Source organism: Motacilla alba, chromosome 5 (assembly GCF_015832195.1).
Source record: "Motacilla alba alba isolate MOTALB_02 chromosome 5, Motacilla_alba_V1.0_pri, whole genome shotgun sequence".
Taxonomy (NCBI): Eukaryota; Metazoa; Chordata; class Aves; order Passeriformes; family Motacillidae; genus Motacilla; species Motacilla alba.
In genome coordinates, this window is record NC_052020.1 from 54252623 (window position 1) to 54265838 (window position 13216).

Below are 13216 nucleotides of genomic sequence, written 5' to 3' on the forward strand. Positions count from 1 at the left end.
TTGCTTTGTTATCTGCCATCCCCCAGTGTTAAAACCATGAGGCTCTGCATGGATGGGACTTGTCTGCATGTCACCTACCACAGTTCATGAACTGGCATCTCAACCCCAGCTCTACTCTAAGCCCAGCTAAGCTGGACTATCTGCATCCCATTTCTGCCATTTCTGCGGAGGCTGCAGCAGTCAGAAGGATGAAGCCAAATTGCCTTGAACTGTCACAGCTTGTCACAAAGTGGTATTTGTCAGCTCTCAGGGTTCTGGCAGCCACAGCTCAGTTTTACATCATTTCAATCAAGCAGGCTCAACACAGCTCAATAAGGAAGCACCATGTGAATCCACCCTTACAATGGTGCATACCACTCTGACCACAAATAAACTCAGCAACTTACACAGGATCCCGAACTTGCAAGTGGACCTGTCCCATTTCTTCAACAGCCAGTGTAAAAATAACACCCACTTCCCCTTGACCTACTGCATTGAATGCCTGAACCTTTACAGGAAAACAATCAACTGCCCTTGCTATCACAGTCTACTTAAGCTGCATCACAAAGTTAAGGGAACATTTCACTCTGTTCTCTCACATTTAGGGACCAAAAAAATTTACCTGGGGTAGAAAGTTTAGGGTGGGGTTGCTACTGTATCACTATTATTACCAAAAGCCTTTTTTTTCTTGGAACAGCAAAATTTACTATATTTTGGTCATCAAAATGTATATTGAGTGCTCTAGGACTGTGAGCATTTCCTCATCTAACAGTTCAAAGAGCAAGCTTTCCCTTTCCATTTGAGAGAAACAAATACATAGAGATTAAAACTCCTAAAGACTTTGAAAATAATAATAAAAATATTGATTTTCTCATTCAATAAAGGTACAGTTTTGAACTACACGAAACAAATCTGTTTAGTCCTATATAGGCAAAAAATAGCACAGCATCACAAAACAGTTCAGAGTATATGCAGTTCTTAGACACATGACATCTAATTCAAATCCATTTCCATCCATGTTCTTGTAGAGAATTTTTCCATTTCAAAGTACTCTTAATGAAAAGTAGCAATATACATGGAGGACTTGAGAGATCAATGCTCCCCTCCCCCAAAAAAAAAAAAAAAAAGAAATATAGTCAAGCATGCAGACTTACTTGCATTCCCCAGGTACACTGCAGCCCCCATGGAGCAAATTACATCCTTGTTTACACACAGCTGTAGACACAAAAAGATTCTGGCATCAGTCTGGGCAGCCAGGTATCCATTAGTGCAGCAGCAATCTGGAGCTCTTCAGGCTGGGCTCCTGTCATTTAGCCTGTCTGTTATGTGTGCAAAGCAGACTGCCTTCCACCATGTTCCAATAGTTGTTCCTTCCAGACAGTTATTTCAGAGAACACAGCACCATTACAGCCAAAAAGCTTTGCAGCAGGAGTGTCAGCACTCAAACTTTTATGAAATACAGTTGTTTTTAAAACCTGGTATAAGACTGGTATTATGCTGGAAATCCCAAACTTTAAGTGATACATGACCTTGAGTAAGCTGTAAAAACAGTCTTTCCCATCATTAACAAGCTTTTTTTACTGAAAGGGAACAGAAAACAAAACCAAAAAGCCCTCAGCAGAAAAAGAGTATGTCAAATAATTTCAGCACTAATTACTGAAGGCAAAATGCAGAGATTTGATTGAGTGGTACATTAAAAGACACGACTACTCTCGAATTTCTGTTCCCATTAAGAGTTATCAAAAAGCTTTCAGCTTTGCACACTTTACACTTAAAACTGTTTCATTTGCAGAAACAGTACTATGGGTGCATTTTTATGGATTGAAGTCTACTGTGTAAGTGATATCACTCCAGTAAAATCTTGCATTAACAGATGTCATGCATCATTTTGCTTTGAAAGAACACCACTATTGAATAAAGTCAATTAGTAAAAGGTATTTCCCTGAATACTGGATTTGTCTAGGTATGCTCTCAGCACACACCAGAAGCAACACTGCATCCTGTGCTCCCCTTTTCGCCAAGGATGCTTCACTTAAAGATTTGTATTGAAAGGACAAAGCCTGCAAGTCCTAAAATTAATATGCTACAGCACTGACACAACAGAAATACCTGCTGCAGTTTACACCTATTTACATACAGCAGGGCTAATCCAAGACAAAGGAAACATACTACCTTGTTTGCATTCTTCTCCCATCCAACCTTCCATGCAGGCTTTGTTTCCATTTTGATCACAAGTGTAGTGACCAACAAAGTCATCTCGAGGGCCACAGAACTTGTTGCACAGAGCACTGTAGTAATTTTCATCACATTTCACCCTTATTTGCACTTCAAAGTGGGCCACAGGACCATTAATCTGTAGGGTCTTCCATCGATCTTCTGGGTTGATCATGCCAGCATGCGCCACTCGCTCTATTAACAGGTTTTCACCTTTTTTGGAAAGAAAGGTAAATTCAAAAGGGGGTTAAGTTTGATAGCACACAAGCACATATGGAATCCAATCAGAAGTACTCAACTGGTTAAGGGAAAACCAAGTAAAGAAAATGTTAAGATGATAAAGATCTACTGTATAACTGAATTTTCCTTTGCCTTGCAAAGTTCATTACAGGAAGGCCAATTTAAAAAAGTGTCCCAAAGGAAATATTAAAAAACCCTGGAACATAATCCATAGGAAATAGCTTATTTTTCAAGGCAGCCAAACATACCACACCCACATGCTGACAACTAGCAGCTTTATCTTGATCTGAGGCTCTTCTTGCCTCCTTTTTGTTCTTATAAAATTGCAAGATCTGCATAATTTCATAGCTGAGATAAAGTTGTCTGCTGCAAGTTTAATTTAAAAAATAAAGCAGAACACAATATATTCAATTTGCTGCAAAATTACTGAGCAATAGTGAATGCTCCTGTAGGCTTGCATTATATACATAAACTAGCTTGTTTCCATTTTATTACTCACTCTAAAATAAAGGCAAAACATCTTTAACAACCATTCCATAGAACGCTACACAGCTAGTGTTTGACATTTTGAGAAGAAATAAACAAGAGAACCCAGGATTGTCAAGGGCCATTCTCAGCTCTGCATCCTCCTTATTCTCACCCCCAGTGGAAGTCCTGATAACTGTGATAACTCCTGATAACTGTGCTCCCTGCTGCAGCACACTCTGTGAGCATCCTGCCTTGGCCCTATGGAAAGCAGCAGCTCTGCTACTGCCAGGCTCCACCCACTGAGGCCAAACCTGCACAAAGAATTACACATCCCAGGGGAAAAGAGGATTCTAGGCGGTAACACTATAGAAACTGCCAACACTATCTATTTTCATTTACATAAATACCCATTTTGTATCTTTATCCATGTAATTCTTTGTATAGAAGCTTCACTATCTGGAGGTGAGACAATTTTAGCCAGTACAATGAAATTACAAAATTGCTTCAGCAAATATTGAGAATAAGCAAAGCTCAGTGGGGGGATAAAACGGGCAGACAGTGAGCAATCCCAGTGGCAGTTTTCTAATGGGTTCACCACTCAAATCTCATACCACTCCCCTGTACAGCTTTTCTAGGTGACTGCAAGTTGCATCTGGAACTACAAACCCGATTTAAGGATGAGAAAAAGGTACAGAAGCTTCACTTGAACATATTAATTTCATGCACATTTATGAAATAGATATAATATTGCCAGCTCAGAGCTTCAGCACCCATTTTCTTTAAATAAAGATTCTGTAAAGTACATGTTAAAAGAAATGCATAAGCAAAAACTTGCAGCAAGAGGCCGAGATGATAGTGAGAGAAAGCCTGAAGTTCAAATTATTAATAATAGAGAACAAGCCAAGCTGGTAGCAAGCAATACTAAGCTACCACCTTTTCCAAATGTATTTTACCTACCCAGTTACTTTCTAGAAGTCACTAACATCATGTGTTTAGAAAACAAAATACAAGGAGTGACTGTTTCTCAACCAGAACGTTACTGACATTATGAATCCTGTGCATTTCTTAGCAAAGTGTTTTCAGCCACTCCAATTATAAAAGAAAAGAATAGTTACAGAATTATCAGGTTCTCCAAAGTATCTTGCTCTCTTGGCATCTTTATCCAAGCTTGTTTCTAGAAAATTGTTTCCTCTTGAAATTAAAAAAAACCACTGAACTCAAAAAGAATCCCTTTTAACTAAGCATTGAAATGTACTTCAGTTTTTAAGATCTCACAGTATCTCTCTATTAATGAAAGTGGTATTGTCATGCATAAGCTTGTATAAGTAAGTCATGCTTGCTTGGACTAGACTGCATAAAACATTTTATCATTTTATGGCTGGCCAAGACACACTGAAGCCTATCCCTCTCTTCTTTAACTCTCATTCCTGCGCATAAGCTGCTGTCCTCCAGCAGCATGTGCAAGATAGAAAAGGCTGCCGGCATTTTATTTTTGAACAACAGGATATTTATCACACCAGTCATCACTGAAAGTTTAATTATTAGATAGCATCACGGAATATTTTAGGTTAGAAAAGACCTTTAAGGTCATCAAAGCCCAATCATTAACTCAGCACTGCCAAGGCCACCACTAAACAAGGTCCCCAAGTGCCACATCTACATGTCTTTCAAATACCTCCAGGGATGGTGACACCACCGCTTCCCTGGGTAGATCTCAGCATCCTTTAATAATCTTACTTTACTCCACTGACTATGGAAAAACTGTTAAGGAAAACATGCTGAATCACTGGATGGTCAAGGAAAATTGAACAAATACCAAATATACATTACAGAGCTGCTTTCCTGCTATAAAAGTAACATAGGCTCCTTATAAACAGCTGCAGCAGCCACTGCTGTGAAAGTGTTTCCTCAAAGTGCATCAGATGGACTGAAGAACAGTTCCTGACATTAAAGGAGTGGCTCATATAATAAAAATCTTATCAGGCATCTTCAGGCTAATGGAGATTCATCAGAGCCAGTTAACTAGAACAAGCATTATAGCTACTGCAAATATACCTATGCAGAACAGACCTCTTGATACCAGGGGTCAAGAACAGGGGAAATAACCCAAGAGTGCTCTTTTTATCTTTTTGAACACTCAAACTTTATCTTCACAAGCTCCTCTGAAAAGGAATGTATTCAGAGTCTTAAGGGTTTTTCCTCAAGCTTGTATCAGTATAAGTAGGGTTTAACAGCCTAAATAACCAAGCCAAATAATTTACCCTGAGCCACAAAAGGCAAGAGGGAAGAAGCTCCAAGCCATTTCCTTTCTAATACTAAATTCTTAAGTACCAGACTAAGTATGAGAGTTCTGTTTAATTTCAAATTTAACACTGATCCTGGGTAGGAAGGTGCATCTTCCAGAGAGATCTGTAAACACAGGGAGGAACGTGTTTGTCAAGGTTCCTCCTTCAGCCCCCACAATATCAAAGCATGTCTGAAGAGATTCAGCCTCTCTCACCTAACTGTTTTGATGAGACAAGTTTGCTTCCCACATCTAACTGTGCCATAGAAGTTCACCTTAAGGGTTCACACTTATTACTTTTAGCCTTCAGTAAAGGCATAACTGAATTTCTCTGGTAATTGGTCAAAAAAGCATCATTCATTACTCAAACTTACAAACACACAAACAGCCCCCAATAAATTTCCTTGATTAACAGGTTTTCTACAAGCCTCTCTAGAAAAGCAGATAGTGGTACAGATGTTTGCATAAAAGGAGATGATGCCTAAAAGCTAGTTCTTTAATTAATATTCCCAGGGCATCTGATTTTTGGAAGAGAAATCTTCATCTGAAGAGTATTTAACTGTGCAGTATACAAATAAGAACACTGCCCATCAGCACCCCGACCCTTTGCAGAGGTCAGACATTCCCAACAAGCAACAGGGCTGTACAAAAGGTGATGCTGGTAGTTGTTTGTAAGGGAACAGTGACATCACATGAACTTCACACCCAAAGGAGCAGGAGGTGTCCATCTCAGGAAGCACGTTCTCTTCAGCAATATCTTTTGAGCACTATGGACAGATGAGTCTCCTACAGATTAATAGGAGGGAGGAGAGCAACCACTGCATGCCTGCAGCAGACACAGAGTGAAATGGAAAGTTACTTCCCCATGTGAAGATGCCAGCTTGCTTTGTCAAGGCAGGGCTGGGCATTGCTAAGAGCTCTGCTGAAGTCTGCCAAGTCAAGTGACTTACCTGGAAAGTGGAACTGCTGTGACAGATGACAGCAAGCAGGCCCTCTGCAGTGACTTTGTATCTAAGCCAGCTTCCTCTCCCCCTCTTCCACCCTCCCAAAGCAAACAAGTGGTAACACTACACTGCCACAAGCTTTCCCCCAAGCCAACCCCGCTGCACACAAGAGAAAAAAACACCAGCAGTTCAGGAATTGGGGACGAAAGACCCTCTAAGAATTTGTACAGGGGAATAATTTGCTGTGGCAGACTTGCTCTTGAGATGGTTACTTCACAGGTCAGCTCTGAGTCCCTCTGCGTTCACTGAGTGCAAGAAGAATGCAGGATGCTTGGACACAGAGAGGGAACAACGAGAAATGCTCTAGAACCTCCAAGTTGTTCACTGGAAGCCTCTTTCTAGGTTTTAGGGGAGTTTTTTTTTGTTTGCTTGTTGTCTTGTTTGGGTTTTCTTGTTTATTTTTGTTGTTGCTGTCATTTTGGTCTTTAATATCCACTTTAGAGTCCAAGCTGGAACACAGACCCCACTTTTAACTTTCAGCCTTACTCATACCCATTAAAGGAAAGCAAAACCTGACTCTCAAACTAATTAATCAGCTTATAAACAGACTCTGGCAATTACTTTGATTAATCTATCTTACAGTAGCAACAGAAGATACATGTAACATGATCCCCAGATCAGCACAGCGCTCAGGATTGACAGGGAGTTAAGCTTCCCACAGACATTCACTTCACCCCTCCAGGACCAGATATGGTCTTTTCTCTGGAGGAGCTACTGTATTCCCTTTCCTCATCTCTAACATGTGAATTTTTACTGATCTGTGCCTGTTTGGCAGTTGAGCGGTGCTTGCAAAAATACATCTTTGAATTGAAGCATCTTTGCGTCTTGACAGATTCACAAGGCAAAACCTACTGGAGGACTCACTGCCAAGATCCCTCAAAGAAAGAGAAAGCCTTCAGCATTAAGAAATTCTTCCTAGGAATCCTATATGCAAACCTAAATTGAAGCACAGCAAAGCAACGCATCTCTGTAACAGAATCAGGAAACTGACTACAGAAACATTTAACCAAGACAAGCACTTTGCTAGTCTTCTGCCAAATTACAGGCCAAGAAAGCCTTCCTAAATTCACCTGACAAGCCTTCAAGCCTTCAGCTGCAATACAACTTCGCAGTACCCCTTCTCTGGCAGCCTAAATTAAAGGGAAGTTCACTTTCCATCAGCAGTTTCTCATAGAGCTAAACTGTAATCTGATACTTATATACTCTCCCACAGTTCATAGAAACTGTTAATTTAAGGAGATGGCACACTGGGCCTCCAGAAAACGCTCTATATCCTGTTGGCCTCAAGTTCAGGGGGAAAAAAAGAATGCAAGTAAAGAGATTTGTTAGAGCTTGTTAAACTAAAAAGCATAACAAAGACCTAACACAAGCCTGAGATGACTGTCCTCTTATCAAGTATATTCAAAAGAAAGCCGGGGTTTAAAGCTACAGATTTGCAAGAGGATTCAGCAAATTCTAAGAAATAAACAGAAAGTTACAATACTATTATTTATAACAAAGCTAATTTAAAAATGAAATCCAGCACTTGAATGCATACAGATTTACAGGATAGGCTGTCTCTCTATGTTCAGTCCTTTCTACAACATCTCATGAGTTGATTTGCCCTCTGTAACTAGGGCATGAATATTCTAATATTTGCTGTACTAGCTGCCTCTAGATAAACTATTCCCAAGCTGACAAACATTTAAATTAATTAACATCTCATAGTATATTTTAAACAAAGCATTCAAGAGGACTCCTCCAATCTGTTCCTGTGTAGGATATCTAAACTTACTCAAGATTTGGGCTTACTCTGCTCAGTACACAAGATCTCATTTTGAATGGCACACCCAGCTTCAGGAAGTGCCATTCAAGAAGACTGTGGACAAACTCATCTGAAGGGTTACAGCAACATCAGTAAGAGATGTAAAGAGAACACAGCCAACAGAAAAAGGCTAAAGGAGCTGTTAAACAAGACAAGCTTAACTCTAACAGAAGAATGGTTCAGGCAGCAGTTAAACTAAAAACTCATCATCACTGATACAGAATCTGATAATGATTTGGGACATACATAACCTCTTCACTATCCTAATGGTCAAACACTTACCTTCCCCTACATTGATCCCAACCAAAATGAAACAGTCCATCAATAACCACAATGAAAGCCTGAGGTTCACTTTTATCTTGTAGCCAGAAGCATTGGTTATTTTAAGACATATTTGTAAACCATTTAAAAGAGTAGGTTTAAGCTGGAGTCCTGCTTTAGCAGCACTATGGCAATCAGCACCTTGATATGATTTTGAAATATTTATGAAATAATCTTACTTTCACTTCAGATCAATAACCTTGCTTTGACAGGTAATATTAGCATTTACAGACTGAAAATGCGAGGAAAGCTCCAGTATTTGAGGAGAAACAGAGAAGGGATCATACCATGATTTAGAACAATTTCAAAAAAAACCCCATGAAGAACAATTTCAACAAAATCATGAAAGCTGCTTTCCTTATGGGGAGCAAGAATTTTTAATTGCTCACATGATCATAGAAATTATTGCATAGCATGATCACAAGCAGACTGAGGAGAATTTGAAGTGCAACTCTACAGATTATCTTCCTTTTTCTAAAAAAATAAAGGGCCTAGCATGATTTGTAAATATTTTTAAAGAGCTAATTATCAAGAGTCATTGTTAATTACAGCCTTTTATTACAACTGTCCATTCTTTTTCCTATACAGCAATAATTTTTCACAGGTCCTAACCCAATACTCACAGTTTGGATTTGTACATGCCCTTTATTAGACAACAGCTTTGCCTAGAGCTGATCTGGAGGGATGGCTGATTGCAGCAGGATACAATTTCCCCCCTCCCCAGCTTGCATACATGCAGCACAGAATAAGTACAAACTCCAAGCTTTACATAAATACTCACCAGCTTTTGTATCATTATCCCAATCCCATGCTTCTAATATTAATGTGAACGACCTCTGAAAAAAAACAAGACACTAATTAGACAGTAATAAAAAACTGTTATAACCAGACAAACTGATTTGAAATAAGCAGATATTACTGCTACAAGAAAGCCAGCTGAAAGCAGCAGAAAATTTCACTTCTCTGTTGTCATGTGAAAGCCCTTGAAAGCATCTTCTCAAAAGCATGAAATATAACAGCATTAAAAATTGTGGGACAAGCCATGCTACCAGCAAAACAAAAACATTCTATGCACACACACACATACATTGAGGACTGAATTATTATTACTCTCCTCCCACTGCATCTAATTCTCAGCTTTACTTAACCACAGAAATCCTTTTCAGAAGCAGCCCTAAAAGGTTTAAATGAAATGAGGTTCTGAACCTTGGGAAACAGCTGGGATATTTAAGACTTAACTGAACCACCTCCCCTAAAACAGAATGAGAGCCATCCTTTAGAAAGCACATGAAAGACAAGTCTATACCAGATCTATTTTACAGAAAAACATATCTAAAGAAGAAATACACAATTCACCCTGCATCTATCAAAAATTTAGACTTCTCATGACAGGATAGTATAAAAAACAGATCTACAAAAGACACAGCAGAAACAATTATTACAGTAAGCACACCTGGCACTGTACTTTTCCCTGAGGAAAGAAAAAACCCACGATTGCAGACAGTTCCTAAATTATTTAGAAAAAACATGAAGCCTTTACTTCACTAAACCAAGGCTCCAGGCATTTTCCTTGGTTTATGACCAAATATGTAGGACAGATGTTGATATTCAAATATTAAACTTATTTAGAAAAAAAGTTATGCATACAGGTAATTTTTTACTGCTTTGAGATTAACAAGAATAGCTGTCAAACCATTCAGCTTTGATAATTTCCAAGTGCTACAAGTAACACTGAGATACTCACATACATCCAAAATCAAGGAAAAGCCATCAAGAACAGAAAAAAGTTATTGCACCACTATCCTAAAGTCCTCCTATACACATCTTCATGCAGAGTCAATCCCTGATGTGTGCGCAGTACACAGCCTAATGATCTATAAATCCACATGGGTATGGGGTCATTCAGCCCAGAAATTGCAAGGACCCTCTTTGGAAGAGGATTATGTAAGAATCCAGCCATCTTTCTCAGGGTCATTAGGACTATTTTACTGTTACATCAAGAGATGTGTGTTTTTATATTGAGATAGCTCCTTATGTGCTTTAAACACCCCTCAACTCCACACCAAGGAGAGTTGATCAAAACACTGCAATTTCCCCATTTTGGAACAGCAGCCACAATAGGATCAGTGCAGCACCCCAAGCAGAAGGGCTCTCTCTGTTTGAGGTCTTCCATGACTACAGCAGAGATCACTCTACTCAGAAATAATGCACCTGAGTGCTTATTTTCCTACTGCTCAGTTACATTAACATACAAACCATAACTCAGCCTTTGAAAAGAAGTCTTTCTACTGTGTTTTTAGCTTCAGACATATAATAGGGAAGATGATTTTACATGACTGAAACAAAAACAGGTTTAGCAGTGACTATTTAGATTAGACTAAAGAAAGGAAGGAGATAGGGAGCTCAGCAGTGACCATACTGGACAGAGACAAACGCGAGCTTGGAAATGGACAAGAGAGATCCACTGAGAAAGCAAAGGGCTCTACCTCTGAGGTTTGATAGCACAGCTCAACTCCACCCAATTTTTAAAGACAAACATTAGTGGACTATTTTAGTAGCTTCACCCTCCAACTCCCTGCATTCCCCAGTCTCGACACTTAGGGAAGCAGATAGGATTTTACTCAACTCTGAAAACACTACCTGCAACCCTCTTCCCAACTGCTACCTGAAAAAAACACCCATACATTGAATAGTTGAAAAAGTAAGTTCCATATAATACTTCCCTAACATCATCTTCTGGCCATGGCATGTCTCCTTATTTTGCATCAATATTATGAACTAACCTAGGCAGAATTCTGTCAATCAGTGCAAAAAAAAGGTCCATAGTTATCCATATCTTCCACTTTTAACTACTTACCTTCTAACATATCCCTTAGTTTTCCTGTGTTCCACTGATTGGTATTAGAAGTGCTCAAGTGCTTCTAGATGTCCATTTACTTATATAAGGGCTGGTCTTTCCTACTGCAAATTGGCTGTTGCATCTGATTACCCACAAAAGGCAGCAAAAAATTTAAGATGGACTTACTGTCTTAGGAAACAGACCAGTCACCTGTGCTTTCCAATCACACCATTTGAAAGCAGATTTGGATCCATGCTCAAGATGCTAAGGAATTTTGATGGGTATAGAGTTGCATGTTCCAGCATGATCATGCTGGACAGTGTGAATGAGGATAAAGAGGCATTCTACCCATTTAAAGATGCTTAAAATAAGAAATCCCACAGCTCTGGTGGCCAACCTCATGGTCTAAGTTGGCATAGTCTCTGGAGCAGAAAATACTGATTTATGATCTTAAAGAACTTAATAGTACATTATGAGCAGCCATGACTCTAGTGCAGAGCTGCTCCTCCAAAACGTGGAGGAGCCCACACAGCTCATGCTGCCTCCTCGTGGCTTTGCAAGCCCCAGGTCCCATGGGCCTGGTCTCCAGAATTTGCTTTGACCATCCTCCCACTGGTCAAGGACCACAGCCCACCTGTAGCAAGTTTAAAGAACCTACACAGCAAAGACAAGACAAAGACTTTTAAATCCTTTCACTTCCCTGTGTCTACTTTTATGGGTGACCAGGCTGGCACTCGGCTGTTCACACATGAGCAAGCGTTTGGAGTGTAACCTTTCAGGAAAGCTTGCAGTCACACTTGCAGGAGATTAGAGATGTTAATCAAATGACATTACACAGTATTGATAGACAAATCTGTATTTACTGGACTGTCAGTTTTGGCTGGGACAGTTCTCAGTTGCGCAACTTCTGCTCTCTGCTGAGTTTCACAGTCACCCTTTAAAAGCCCCAAACAGACACAGCAAAAATGCAACTGTAAAGCTGATTTTTATGGGTATTTTACCTCTAGAGAAGATAATTAAGGTTACCAACCCAACCTGTCACCCTTCCTCATCTCCAGCTGGCCAATAACTTGAAAGAGGAATTCCTCCCTGTGCTAGTGCAATGGATCATCACATTACAGCTACTACACCCCAAAAGAGAAAACTGGTCCTTAACCCACTCAATTCAAGAAACCCAGTTTTGCCACTACCACATGTACCAAGTCTTGCACTAGATCTGCTTACATGTCTTTGAATTTTGCACTTCACTGTAAAATGACAGCTGAAAACTTACAAAAAAGCATCTGTGTTACTAAATATGTTCATAATATGCAGCACTGAGAGCTTCCCAGTTATGGCTCAATTATCAGAAACACATTTTACTACTAAAATGATTAGTGGAAATTTTGACATCCATACACTCACCCTGAGTGTAACCTAACCTAATAATCAGAGTAAGAACTGAAGTTTAATAACACTGATGGATATAAATTTTAATATGGCCATTTTCACACTGGCCATACTTATTTTATGAAAACTCTACCATCAGCTGACATTAGTCACATCTGCACTCTTCTACAGAAAGTCTTAACACAGACTAACCAACACATCCACTGACACCAGCTGCAAGTAACTCCTCTGTAACAGAGACACTGACACCTGACATCTTTCTTAAACTGTGCTTACAGAAAACAGCAACAGAGCTTGCGTTAATTTAGCTCTTGGGTCCAGAACCTAAGAACTAACTACCTATACAGCAAATATTTAACCCCTCACATCATCCAGCAGTGTCTTGGCTTTTTGATGGATCTTTAATATGAACAGACTTGCTTGAAAGTTATTTAAGAACATGTTCTCCACAGAGACTGTTGATGTAAGTGTGCTCAAGTTCATGCATAAATCTAACAAAAAGAACTACACAAGTATCCTAAAAATGTCCCAAAATCATGAGCCTGACACATAATACACACACACACCACCATACCTTCTGCTTTAACTTGCACACAACTCTTGCTGTAGGCTAACAGAACAGCAGGACATGTATATTCCAGTCTGCTCTGATCTCTACAAAAAGGTTTGTGAAG

At 39.5% G+C, this 13216-nt stretch overlaps 1 protein-coding gene across 2 annotated transcripts in view; it reads right to left on the reverse strand.

The window, feature by feature from the left end:
* Positions 1–13216, reverse strand: part of JAG2 (jagged canonical Notch ligand 2) — a 68849-nt gene that overhangs the window by 33935 nt on the left and 21698 nt on the right. For both annotated transcript variants that reach the window (XM_038137900.1, XM_038137899.1), the window contains exons 3-5: positions 9096–9150; positions 2152–2406; positions 1134–1194 (exon numbers count right to left, since the gene is read on the reverse strand). In XM_038137900.1, the coding sequence (XP_037993828.1) occupies positions 1134–1194; positions 2152–2406; positions 9096–9150 (371 nt within the window). The remainder of the gene's footprint in view (positions 1–1133; positions 1195–2151; positions 2407–9095; positions 9151–13216) is intronic.